The sequence below is a fragment of the Dipteris shenzhenensis genome, chromosome 2 (assembly GCF_047967505.1).
Source record: "Dipteris shenzhenensis isolate YYH24624 ecotype China chromosome 2, Dip_SZ_1.0, whole genome shotgun sequence".
In the NCBI taxonomy this organism is placed as follows: domain Eukaryota; kingdom Viridiplantae; phylum Streptophyta; class Polypodiopsida; order Gleicheniales; family Dipteridaceae; genus Dipteris; species Dipteris shenzhenensis.
Genome location: NC_141597.1, coordinates 17,888,523 through 17,902,105, shown reverse-complemented (window position 1 = coordinate 17,902,105; position 13,583 = coordinate 17,888,523). Strand labels below are relative to the sequence as shown.

The 13,583-nt window shown below is 44.2% G+C and overlaps 1 protein-coding gene across 1 annotated transcript; it reads right to left on the bottom strand.

Annotated features, from left to right (window-relative positions):
- Nucleotides 1-7,879: 7,879 nt before the first annotated feature.
- LOC147904412 (U-box domain-containing protein 45-like) lies at nucleotides 7,880-12,929 on the bottom strand. The gene is made up of 6 exons (XM_087386317.1): nucleotides 12,661-12,929; nucleotides 11,824-11,903; nucleotides 11,406-11,588; nucleotides 10,994-11,101; nucleotides 8,985-10,261; nucleotides 7,880-8,860 (listed from the first exon to the last, which is right to left on the bottom strand). The coding sequence occupies exons 2-6, from the start codon at nucleotides 11,869-11,871 to the stop codon at nucleotides 8,065-8,067; spliced, it is 2,412 nt and encodes an 803-aa protein (XP_087242443.1). The 5' UTR covers nucleotides 11,872-11,903; nucleotides 12,661-12,929; the 3' UTR covers nucleotides 7,880-8,064.
- Nucleotides 12,930-13,583: the final 654 nt, after the last annotated feature.

Genomic DNA, 13,583 nt, shown 5'->3' with positions numbered 1-13,583 from the left:
CAAAAGCAAGCAATAGTTGCCTCTACAAGTCAATATGGAGTCTCTGTCATCGAACGGAATAGGGAAAAGCTCAAAAAACGACTTTTTCTTTGAAACCACTTAACAGGCTCACAAAACCACTTCGCAAAGCCAAAGTGACTTTTCCAAAGGTTTCTCCAAGGTCTCTGCACACTCGGATGCAAGTAAAGTCACCCACAAAGCTTCCCACAGAGCTTCTCCTTCCTCCCACAGAGCTGTTGAGCTTCCAAGCATTCACGCACACTCAGCTAGATCACCCGGGCTCTGATACCAGTTGAGAGTGCTCTCAACGGAAGCAAGAACGGAAGAAGGAGAGAGAGAGACAGAGAGCCACACAAGTTTCGGTGGGTGCAGAACCACCCTAATCTTCTTTTTAATTCATTTATATATGTGTTTGAGTATTGTACCATAACTGGGGTAAAGGCACAGTGACCTTTAACCCCCACACCACTAACATTTGGCTTTTCCTTGATAACATACTTCATTAATGAGCATAATGAAACACGATTTCCTATTCATTCAATCACGAAAATTCCCACACAATACCACATGCCGTTTGATGCGATCCAATCCATACCCTTCATAAGCATATTCTACGAGAACACCCATACATACATACATACATACCACATGCCCTTTGATGCAATCCAATGCTATTGCAATACATATCCTTCGTAAGCATATTGCGTAGGAACACACACACACACATACATGTTACATACATACATACACCCACATTTGCAAGACTAGAATATATCCAATCGTACACTAATATGCTGCACCATTATATCCAATTACTTCATTCAATATTTTCCACACACCGTAGTGTACCGCACTACCACACTGAGAGAACCATTTTGATTTGCAATAGACACACAAATTGCAAATATGCCAAAACCAAAAGAATCCAAAGTGTAGCCTGAAAAATAACTACATGAACCATCCAAAAGCATCCAAACTACTCACAAATTACAACCACCTTATGTCTTTCCATCACGATGACCATGTGTTGCCTTGATGCATTCTTAGTGTTTTCTCTCTATTGCATCAACCCTCTACTCCACCCTAAAACTGCCCCCATTGCCAATTGACAAACTACTCAAGCATTCAAACTTCCCATACAGTCACAATTCTTCTATCTGTGCGGTTCCTACATGCACCTAGCTTAAAAATGATTCCAAGGTATGCATACGCTGTGCAGTGGGTCCACCCTTCCCTCACATTTCAATTAGAAATGTATCAATAACAACTCAACACGGCTTTACTCAAAAACCACTGCACCTAGCAAACTGTTGTGATTACAAGGTATGTAGATTGTGCAATGTGTTTTGCCTCTCCCTCACATCTCAATTACCAATGTATAATAACAAATCAAGCCTATCCACATGCATCAAGATCAAACCCCCTAGCTGCATACTCATCACTTCCCATCATCAATTCGTAGCAGATTCGCACGATTTTGGGCAGCAGAAGCCAGTGCAAGTCAAAGCATGCAAAGTTAAACTTTTAGTAAAAAATTCAACATGTTGAGTTTTTTTGTTAGTATTGACTTTTTTGTTAATGTTGACCTTTTATCAACATTGACATTTGGCTGACTTGGTCAAATAATGACATTGATCATTCGACTAGGGTCAACCAGTCCGTTCTAGAAGCCTATTTAAGGGGCCTTAGCCTTCGATTGTGGGGCATGCATTCTTGAATCCATTCTAGGTAGGTAGGCCCTCAGTTCCAGTAGCACAAGTACTAGCATTTAGCCTCAGCATTACACAGTAATCAAGCATACCAAAGTGAGTTCAAGTTCAGCATACGGTTGCCATCTCACCTCAGTTTGGAGCAGTTCTTATAAGGCGTCAGCTCAACTACTACAAAAGGCCTTCCACAGTTCAAATCTACCCCAACATACATTACAACATCTACCCAAAAATATGTTACAACATGTAACTGGCCTTTGATCGACAAAGGGCAGTGTAACTGACACTATTATCTCACAAATCTAAAATACAGCCAATTTGAACCATTGCAATTGCCCACAAGCAAAACTTAGAGCATATAACTTCACAGCATAGCATCACTTAACCATTTAAGACAAGGGAGGCTAGAATGCCCCTACTCAAAAGCATGAAAAGTGACTTCCATTGGCCCCAACACTTGGTGCCCCTTGCGGTATTTATTTAATTACTGGTTAGCTCAAATACAAGGGACTCCCTTCAAGAGCTCACTCGAGCTCACTCGCAGGTGCAACCCAATACAATGCCAAACCGTGGCTGTGCCCATGACCAACTCCCAGTGCTATTCTCTTGGTTCCCTTCAATAGCGATGCATAACACAAGTAGAACAACCCGACAAAATGCCAAGCAATGCATTCACATAGATCAAAACCATTACTGAGCCCAAGGCTTGCCACTGCACCCTTAGGAAGAGAGTATCACAACCAGTGCCCCAATCCTCTCACGGGCCAATGGCAAGGCATCCAACCTTGCAATATCTTAGCCAGAATGATAGTAGCATAGAGTAGAAGGAGAAGATAAGCATCCACCCAACAGAAAGAGCCTGTTTCAGCTGGAAACAGCCCCAAAAGTTGATTGAACAATAGATAGCAGACTCTGGTAGGAGGGACCTGCCTATAACTGATTTCCAGCACCAAAAAAGATCAAGAAAGAGAGGTCCCAACAAATTGAAACAGATCTGCCATGATTGCGTCCACCAGAATGAGGATTCCAACCCACCAGCGCCTCAATTCTCAGTGCACCTTGCACCAGACAGGAGCTAGAAGTCAGGCGTCCAAGAATATGGCCTCAGATGCAAGAAAGGAAGACTTTTGTTCGCGAAGAAAGTCAAGAAAACCTCCAAAAATGGCCCAGAATGGAGTCGTCTAGGTTAGGAAGCATGCCAACAATGGAGAGCATCAAGGGGAGGAGAACTGTCGCAAAGAAAGCTCCAAAATCGACTTCAGCCAGCAAGGAGGCTGCTCAAATCCGCCATCTTCAGAATGATGGACTTCTGGTAGGGTTGAAGACTCAAAACAGCAAGGAAGGGAAAGGAAGGGCTCCAAGGCCTTCTAGGGGCTTCCAAAGGTACACCCACGTGCCACAAGGCAAACAGAGAGGCCACACTAGCTCCACACATAGACACATTGCAAAATGAGGCGTGGGAATTTAATGCCCCTAGGGGGGTTAGTTGGCAAACCATGACCCTAATGCTTGGGAACCAACGACCCTAGTTTGTAGGATCTCTAGGGGGGTCAATTTTTAAAGGATGACCCCACTAAACCAAACCAATGACCTTAGAAATTGAAACCATTCTAAGAGCACTAGGAGTTGCACTTATTGCACATGAAATCATAGGTACCTTTTGGGCATTAACTAAGGCCCCTAGCTTGGCACCCTAGGCTAAATTCAGTGACATTTTGGACACTTTACCATCACCACCATGTCCCCATGACATACCCCCCTCTCAAAACAACAAACTATCTTGTTTATTGTCCCAAAATTATAGCAAATAGAAAAGGGTGTCACAATAGGCATAAACAACCCATAATCCATAGTACAACATCACATGAAGTACCAAAAATACAACGTACATACAACAGGACTACAGATCCATCCGTATGGTAGTGTATCAATCGACTAGAGTGTCATGATCACTCATCATAGAACTTGTGGTTTCTTGGACATAGCTTTCGTACATGGCCTTCTAGAAAGTGCATTAGCCACTACATTTTTCTTTCCAGCTACATGAACAATCTGAAAATGAAAAATGGAAAGTTTGCCCATCTCATGTGCTTCTCTGACACAACTTTCTCTGAGTGAGAATGTATCGCAACGATTGATGATCAGTTTGCACATAAAAATCAACACCTAAAAGATAGTGCTTCCACACAGTAAGAGCATGAATTACAGCTACCAATTCTTGCTCATACACATTCATGTTGTGTTCAGCATCTCAGGTTAGCCTGCTCTCATATGCAACCACTCCGCCTTCCTATATAAGTACTCCACCAACACTGCTATTGAAGGAAACTAAGAGAATAGCACTGGGGGTTGGTCACGGGCACAGCCACGGATTGGCATTGTACTGGGTTGCACCTGTGGGTGAGCTCTTGAAGGGAGTCCCTTGTATTTGAGCTACCAGTAATTAAATAAATACTACAAGGGGGGCGCCAAGTGTTGGGGCCAACAGGTGTCACTTTTCATGCTTTTTTGTAGGGGCATTCTAGCCTCCCTTGTCTTAAATGGTTAAGTGATGCTATGCTATGAAGTTATATGCTCTAAGTTTTTCTTGTGGGCAACTGGAATGGTTCAAATTGGCTGTATTTCAGATTTGTGGGATAATAGTGTCAGTTACACTATCCTTTGTCGGTCAAAGGTCGGTTACAGATGTTCCATTGTCGGGACCCTTATAAAATTATCCAAAGGAGTCCCTGGGCAGTTTGGGTGGAGAAAGCATTTGCTGATTTTTGTTGGTAGAGCCACCCATTGTCTTGGATATGGAGCAAATAAGGCTTGATTATGATGCAGACTCAGAGTCTGAGCCAGAGCAGCAGATAAGGGGAGCACACCCCGGAATAAGAGTGCAAGATACAACCCATAAAGGGCAGAATATTTAGGTTGATGCATTGGGGCAGCCAGCTCCACAATTGCATAATTCTGTGGGTACAGTTGCATTGGGCACAAATCCAAGTGTACAGCCATTCAGGGTCCACAAATGCATGTGGGACAGCCACTATTAGAGCCACAGACACCAGTGGTAAGCCCAACCACAGTATGTGGTTCAACCAACTCACTTTGGAGGAGGATCTATATTTCAAGCCATGACCGCACAGCCAGCCCCAAATTCTTTGTATGCTAATGTGGGAATACAACCTGGAATGCACGGAGGCAGTCCCATGGTGTCTCACACTCAAGCAGTAGCACCTGTGCCACCAAATCCAGCTATGGGGGGTGTTCTTGAAGCTCCAGAAGGACCCCCAAGACAGCAACCTCTTTATTTGCGAGCTAGCAGCAGGTCAGGATCTAGGTGAGCCGGATGGTAGATTCTGGGGTTTATGCAATCTGGGTTCTAGATTCTGGTAAACATGGCAGAATCTGGTTGGGTGGCTTTAGTTGCGACTTGTTGCATCATGTTTGACGGTTCTGAATACAAGGCAGCCAGCTGCTGCCATATGTAAGTGCCAAGTACAGGGGTCACACTCTCTTGCCTCGTAGCCATGCATCCTCTAGAGCCTTCCAAAACATCTTGGGACGGATGCTTTGGGGGTGTCCAAATGTGTCTATATATTCAAGGGTTAGCCAACTGCACCTTTGCCTATGGGATTAAAGTTCCCTTAGTCCACGTGTTAAACATCGCTCAAGGGCCCATTATCCCCTTCAATTAGTATCGATTACAGACCACAGGAGGGGATTGGCACACATTCCTGACACCCCCTCCATTTACCCAGTATAAGAACCGACCACATGCAAAGGGCCAGCACAAAACAAACAGGACCACTAAAGACAGGCGGAAGGCCAGTTTGGCAATTTGCATGGGGCCTGCCAAATAAGTAATCAAAGTGCAGCTATCAAAATGCTGTAGTGAGCAGTCACAAACCAAAGTTTTCACCATGCCAAACAAATTGAAAGCCATTTGCAAGCAGCTGCCGCCACAAATTCAAGCCGCACTTTTATGTTCCTGCCACAGATTGTGACATCTCCACAACAATCAATCCACAGTCCACAAAGTCTAGTCCATCAAAATCCTTGTTGGCTCTAATATTGTGTTAGAGGAAAAGTAGTCAGCCATTGCCATGTGTAAGCATTGAGTGCAAGGGTCCTACTCCCCTACCTTCTAGCCATGTATCCTCTAGAGCCTCCCAAAGATTGAGGGAGGTATGTCCAATTTGCCAATATATCCACTTGCACATTTTTCCACATCTCATACAATGTTCGAGGGCCCATTTTGATAGTCTCAAATTACCGTCAATTACACATCACACGATGGGATTGACACATTTCAACATTTGTTAGTAGAGTCACAAAATGATGGTGATGAGTATTGATTGGTGGAGGTTGAGCGGTTTCACAGGTGGAGCTCACTCTTGGGCCCATTCATGGAGGTTATGTTCGTATGGTGATTTGTCAGCATATTTGCCTAGTTGTCTTTTGTGCATGTATTTCACCGGATGTATTTGGAGAATGTGGTTTGTCGACATGTTGAGGCAATGGCTTTAGAGTAGGGTTGGGTTATAGCATAAAGAGGCTCCAATCGCAATTAAACAGCCCTTGCCCTCAAAGACGAGAGAGAGAGAGAGAGAGAGAGAGAGAGAGAGAGAAGGGGGAGGGGGAAAGGGAGGGGAGGGGTGGTGGAGGGAGGGGGGGAGAGAGCGTTTGTGTGTGGAGTTAGTGTGGCCTCTCTGCTTCCCTTGTGGCACCTGGGTGTCACCTGTGGAAGGCCTTGGAGCCCTTCCTTTCCCTTCCTTTGGGCTCAGTAATGGCTTTGATCTATGTGAATGCATTGCTTGGCATGCTGTTGGGTTGTTCCACTTGTGTTATGCCTTCAACCGTAGTGGTGAGCCATGTGGCTGAGAATACCTTCTTGAAATCAACCCATGTAGCCGGTGTCTACCCTTGAAGGAGAAGGCTAGACCACCATTGCTTTACATTACCCTTGAGGAATGTGGCTGGCTTCCTAATTTTCAAGGACTCTCTAAAGTAACCTCCAGCAAAAGCTAAGTCAAATTGCTGCAAAAAGGTAAGAGCCTTCATCGTATCTATGTGTCCATTGAAGGTCTCAAACTTCACTGCTGCCCCCCCTCCTTGTCATCCTTCATCTTAAGCTTGGGCTCGAGATAATCATAGCTTGCTAGATCCCACTACTGCACAAAACTGAGCATACTTAGACTACAAAACAAAAAGACTGATGATTTAAACACAGGAAATGATCAGCTCAAAGAGACCTACAAACCCATCACATTTGAGAACACCCCCAAATGCAAATGCATCTCCTCATGACAACAAAACGCTCATTCAAGCAACTTGTAAGAGCTGTAAGACTGAGTCCTTGCAAATGGTACAATAGAAACATGGTCACTTCAGTCACCCATCGGCACAAGCATATATCACAATATATGTATCGTTAAGCCTCCTACAACATGGTCACTTCAGTCACCCGTTGGCACAAGCATATATCACAATATATGTATCATTAAGCCTCCTACACACTATTCACTGTCAAAATTGCAATCGTAAGATCACCGAATACAAGGCTAATGGAAGTACTTTAAACTAGATGAACCATGAACGAATGCTTAGCTTAGCAAAGGACTATCATTCTTGCCCAACCCTTTGCCTTGCACGTCATGCAAATCACATAAGCTGTTACATGTAATAGCACTGAAGCAGTCTTGTGATGCTAGCTTTTGCTGATTTTATTCCTCGGACGTAGCAAATTTTAGTGAAATTGCAAATTTGCAGTGTGCTATGCAAGGCTGTAAGCAAAAGTGATGCTGCGCAACTGGGAGAATGCACAACAAAGTCATCAATGTATTACAAAGACGTGGAAAAGCAAAACTCCATCTTCTCAAACTTACAGTTCTCCATTGTATAGTATGGATCCAAAGCTTTTATTGAACCTTAACCATACTTGGTGGATCACATCATGGGAGGATTCACTGCAAAGGTGTTTGAACTACGAATTGCCGTCTTTATGTGAGCATGTCCACAAAGAAAAGAGTAGGCATTATCCACATTACATGAGGCAATGGTCAAGCCCATCTGTAGTCTTCACAGCTTGCATAGTGAGGTACTAATGAGAGGTTGGCCCTTTGCTCGGGATTCCTAAGCAGGTTTACGTATGGGCATTTGTTTCACCTAATGTATAGGCCATATAATTTAAAAACAGTGCAACCGTATATTCAAAAAATGGTTCTATGTACAAGTACACTGGTCTCAAAACCCCACGGTTTTAAGGGTTTAGTGAATTATGACCACCATTAACAGCGACATTTGCTTCTTTCGCAAGATACAAACGAACCCTACATCTATAACACCCTTCTCCAAGTGCACATCACAATCAGCAACGATAAAAGGAAAGAGACTTGGACCTGCGAAAGAAGCCAAATGATGGTCCAGAACGTGATTTCCTGTAAAAGGAGCTTTTCTCAGACCTGCCTTCCATTGGTCTACCATTCAAAGTCTCTGTAGGGCACGAGACTTGTGGAGCAGAGTGCCATGCACATTCATTCTGTCTCTGCTCCCGAAAATGCTGTAAAAGCTTTTGAGCTTTGTCTTTCCCTCTTGCACTTCCATTTACAGAAAGCATAACAAGAGAGGGAATCACTCCTTCCTGTAAAACTAATTGACTATGCTGAAAACTATTCGAACAGAGGATCAGTAAAATTGCTGCAACGTGCTCCTTTTCTTTTTGTGTGCCAGTATCCAGAATCTCAACCAAGGCTGAAATACAGCTCTCTGCCTCCGCAATGGAAGATCTCCCCTCCTCAGCGGAAGCCAAATTATAAAGAACCGCAGTGCATTTCTCTGTTAATTCAGCTTCACCTAAGCTGAGCAAATAAATAAGCTTGGGAATGGCACCTGCATTAACTATACAGAGGTGATTCCCTGGAAATATACTCAGATTAAACAAAGTGGTCAGAGCATCTTTCATGCCCTGAGATGAGCCCACTTCAAGATGGTTTACCAAAAAAGGCACAGCTCCCGAGGACCCAATGCGTAGCTTATTCTCATCCAAGCAGGATGCAGTCAGCAAGACCACAATAGCAGCCTCCCTAGTTGCTAAGGAGATACCTGAAGCAAGTAGCTTCAACAGAAATGGAATGGCTCCAGCAGTTACAATTTCTGCTTTGTTTCTGTCAGACATTGTGAGTAAAAGCTTCAAGTTAAATAAAGAAAAGCTGCCCATCCATCATAAGAATGATAAGCAGAAACCCAGCCTACTAGCATTAGAGATGCATTCAGATTAGGGATTGATACCTGTTATTGTTGACAGCAACATTTGATAGAGCAAAGCACACAGTTTTGAGAGCATTTTCATTTCCAGTTTTGATTGCTGCACTCAGAAACCATATCAGAGCAGCAATACAGCCCGACTCTCCTACATACAATCTGGCATCTGCATTGTCTTTTGTCAAAAGCCGAATCTCCTCTGCAGCTCTGCACTGCACATCTAAAGAGGAAGAGTATAGCTTTCCAACCAAAATCTCAACAGCCTTTTGAGCATCATCCTCCCGGCCCCCAATATTCACTGCTTTTATACTGGACCTGCTATCCTCAGAAGTTAAGCTTCCGTTACCAATTAAGGATTGTGGCACAGAATGACAATCTTCATTGACATCAACTGTTTCAGTAAAGCCTGCATCAATGTTACATACCCCTTCAGTTTCGGGCAAAGAAACCACTTCCAACTGCACATCAGCGGCTTTTGTTGGGACAGACTCAGAAAACAGATCCCATCTCCAATTTGCCATAGGGGAGGGGGGTGGAGAAGGTGGGCTTGGTATTGGCATTGAGCGCCTCTCACACCAGCTCATAATCAGACCCTTGACACAATAATTAGGTGTAACACCAAGATGGGCAAGTTTCTGTTGAGTCTTTGGGCAAGTATCATGGCCCTCCTCGAACCACTTTTCAATGCAGACTCGTTCATATGTCTGACCAGAGGCTATTATGACTGGATCTGACATGAGCTGCAAAGAGATGGGACATCTAAATTCCTCTGGTGGTAAAACAACCCCCAAACAACTGAGTGCATCCTTGCTACAGTTTCCTGTTCGTCTTTTGTAAAATTCAAAGCAGCAAAGTTCTGAACTAAAATCACTCTCTCGTCCACTAGTGCTGGCTTCAGAACCTCTCTCCGAAGGACCTCTCTCCGAAGGAGAAGGTGGACACGAACTTGTCATTTCTGGAACTGATCCTTCATCTGCCTCTGTGGTCGCAAACTTTTGGACCTTGCTATATTTTCGTAGAAGATGCAACAGATATAGTATTATCAGTTCCTTTTTCTTGTCTTCCTCATTGCGAGCCTTGTCAAGGAGACGCCTCAACGCTCTTTTCTCAGTTAAGACTGCCTTGCCTGATGTGATACCCAGCTTCAAAGCAACTTGGTCAAACACATCCAATTCTGTTAAAGCGTTAACACCAGGAACCTCTTTCTCTTTCTGTAGGAGTGAAATGATCTCGTTTCCTGCTTCCTGGTCTGAAGCCTCAGGCTGGAATGTTGTTTCTTGTAATTCAGCCGCAAGCAGGGCTACCTGGAGGACACCAAAAACATGTTGAAACAATAGCAGATCATAACACAGCCAAGGTTGGCAATAGGCACACCCATATTTCAACCACCACTATTTATCCACACAACATAACCTGTAAACTCCAACTATCATGGACTGAGAAGATGGTCCAGATAAACACTCGAGGCTCAACCATAATTTAGCCATACAATGAAAACCCACGTATTAAAGAGGGCATGACAATAAACCCACAGATAAAGATATACAAGGGCTGCAGGGCCATGATATGCTTTACAAGACACATAATTGTAGCATCGGCATGACAGAGGGTCCTTCATAGAAGAATTTAACCCCCTCTGAATTTTCCTTCAAACAGTGTCTTATTCATGACTTGCCAGAAAACTAAGACCACTGTATACTGCATCATAAGCCTAAGAAACATAGAATGGGATAGCATCAAGCAATTGTGTAGGAATAACTGGCAGAACCAAGGAGCCCAATAATGGGAATAGAGGATCAAAGCGGACCACAAAAATCCCAGAGGCAACTACAAATGCAGTCAATAAAAGGAGTGTCTGCAATAAGGTTGCAATGATACTAAGCCAGAGGCTTTTTTGCTAATGAAGCAACAAACTTGGACATGCGACTTAATTTGAAATATATTCAAAGAGTATTAGAAGAATAACAGATAGATAAGCAATTGCAAAACAGCAGGTTCAGATAATGTCTACATGACACAGGTGGGTAGGTACCTACCTGTTGAGCAAGGGCCTCAGGAACATTTGATTCCAACCGCCTCAAACTTTGGTCAAGACATTCTTTCACTTTCTCAAATTTCACAAGAACTGAGTCACTTGTGATTGCCTGAAACAGAAATTACTAACATAAGATGAAAACCAATGCATCGGACATGCAAGTCGAAAAGCTCAGCTGTCAAACACATGCTGTGCAATGGAAACCATGCTTTACCTAAAAAGTACGCCTTAAGTTCCAAGAGTAACTAACTAGGCTCATCAAAATTATGGCATTCAAGTCACATTTTCAAAATTTTTAGGTCCTATGAGCCTAGGATGTTTTTGTTCCCATCTAATCGATCATCAGCCAAACATAAACACTTCAGATATATAATGCGATGTGTGCATGCACAAGAGGTATAAGGACCCATCACCAAGTATAGCCTGCTAGAATGAACAATTTGCTGTAGAAATGATTTCGCTTTATCCAACGCCCAATGCAGACCGACCAGGGCCTGCATGCCTGATTCTCTGGGTTGAACAGCTTCCAATGCAGGAAAAATGTCAATGATCTTTTGCACCAGCACAGCAAGTGTGTGACACATTTCTCCATACATCTGCAGAACACGAGACGTTGACAAACAAAAGGTCACATGCCATATCCAAGTTTTACTTTTAAAGCACGAACAGCTACAATGTGCAAACTAAACATTGTGTCAACATACATATTTCAATTACATGCTATACATAAGAGGAATTTTCCGAGCAGTGGTGCAGCGTGTATGACTCCGTACAATAAAGATGATCTGGCAAAACCATGCGAAGGAGATATGCAACAGAAGTAAAACCAACCATTCGATCGTTCAAGACGGCAAATCCCTGCTCTCTAGATATCTCCATCGCATTTGAAGTGTAATAAACAAGATCGACCCCTGCACATGTCATTTGCAAAGTTTTAAAACAAGGTTCCCGAATCCCGCGATAAAACTCCTTGTTTCAACTTTAAGATCCAGAAAGAAAAGCAAAGTAAAAGGCAATCGCAGGATTAAGCACGCCCCGCTGGTAATCAAGTTCACAACAATGCAGACAATACGTTTAGCCCGCTAATCGTCCCTACATCAAATCAATCGATTTGGTTCGTCAACTAAGCAAAGATCAACGACGCAGAACCGCCAAACTCACGCCGCTGTACATATATGCAAGTTAATTGTGAATTTAAGAGCTCACGAACCTATCGTCGTACGGAACCAAGTTCTGGGAGCTTACACGGCAAGAAAGAGGAAATAATACTAAACAAGAGTGGCTTTAACTCCTTTGCTCTACGTCGAAAGGAAATATCTTCTAAGCTAACTTACGCTCGAAACAGAGGGACCGGAATAAGCCTATCAAAACATCACTTAATGATACTAGTAACTCAGAGGACTGCTTGCTCCAAGCTTACAACTTGTATCCGCGCTTCGATGGGGCGACGGACGACGGATCCAAAAAAAAGTTCCTCAAGTATTCATACAAGCTCTCGGTACGCACAGGTTGAAGATACGGCTTGCATTTGTACAAAAGTGCCAATGCACGCTCGAAAGAAAAAATTGTTCGAATGAGAGGGCGCTTTCGCGATCCATTTTGCGTTGGTGAAACGGAAGCCGAGACCATGCACATCTAGGAGGCAGTAACAAGGGAAACAAAGAGTACCGGTCAAGTGAGGAATCCGCGGGCAAAGGCGGTTACAAGTATGATCTTCCAGGGCGGCTTCATGGCAAGAAACGCGTGTCAGAACTCCGCAGTCAGCTGAGAATCTGGTATTCACTGGACTCACCGAGGCAGTTCAGGCTTTGTGGTTGGCTGGGACTCCACACAATTACTCTGAGAGGGAGTGCGCTTTACCTCGGACCTGCTGCAGGAGCTAGCAGCTTAATTTCTTTCTTCCCGAAGGCAGAGCTTCCAGTGGCGGCTACTCAGAATCTACATCTCCCAAGACTCCGGAATGGAAGGTCTCGAGGGAGAAGCGACCCGGCAAGGAGCTGGAGCGAAGTGTTTCCTCCGTGAAGAAGCCAAAGCCGTATACTGAAGATCTCGGTTGGACGGGGAAGCTCCGGGGCCAAGGGAGGAGATGGAGATGGAGATGGAGATGGGGATGGAGGAGGAAGAGGTTGGTAAGGAAGGGGAAGGGCAGAGGGTTGAGGAAGGCAGAGAAAGGGGTAAAGAGAGAGGGAAGAAAGAGGGGTGAAGAAAAATGGCGAGAGATCTGGTGGAGAAGAGGAAGAAGGAGAAGGAGGAGGCTATGGCGGGAAGAGGTACAAGGGATATGGGAGGGGAAAAGCTCAGAGGATTGGCTATGGCGGAAGCAAAGCTCAGCAGAGAGAGCTCACACAGAAATGAAGAAGAAGAAGAAGAAGAAGGCGCATCATCATCAACAAGACAGTCTCAAAAAAACAAAAAAAACAAAAAAAATCAACATTGTTTTTTTCCCTCTCCCTTCTGAGCCGCCCGATCTCCATCCGACGTCCCTCCCCTTCCCACGTCGCTGCACGGCCCTTCTCCACTCTCCAGTTCACCCTCCCCGTACCACGCGCGCGCCGTCCCACCTGGCAGACCCTGCTGCCAGCTCATCCCCC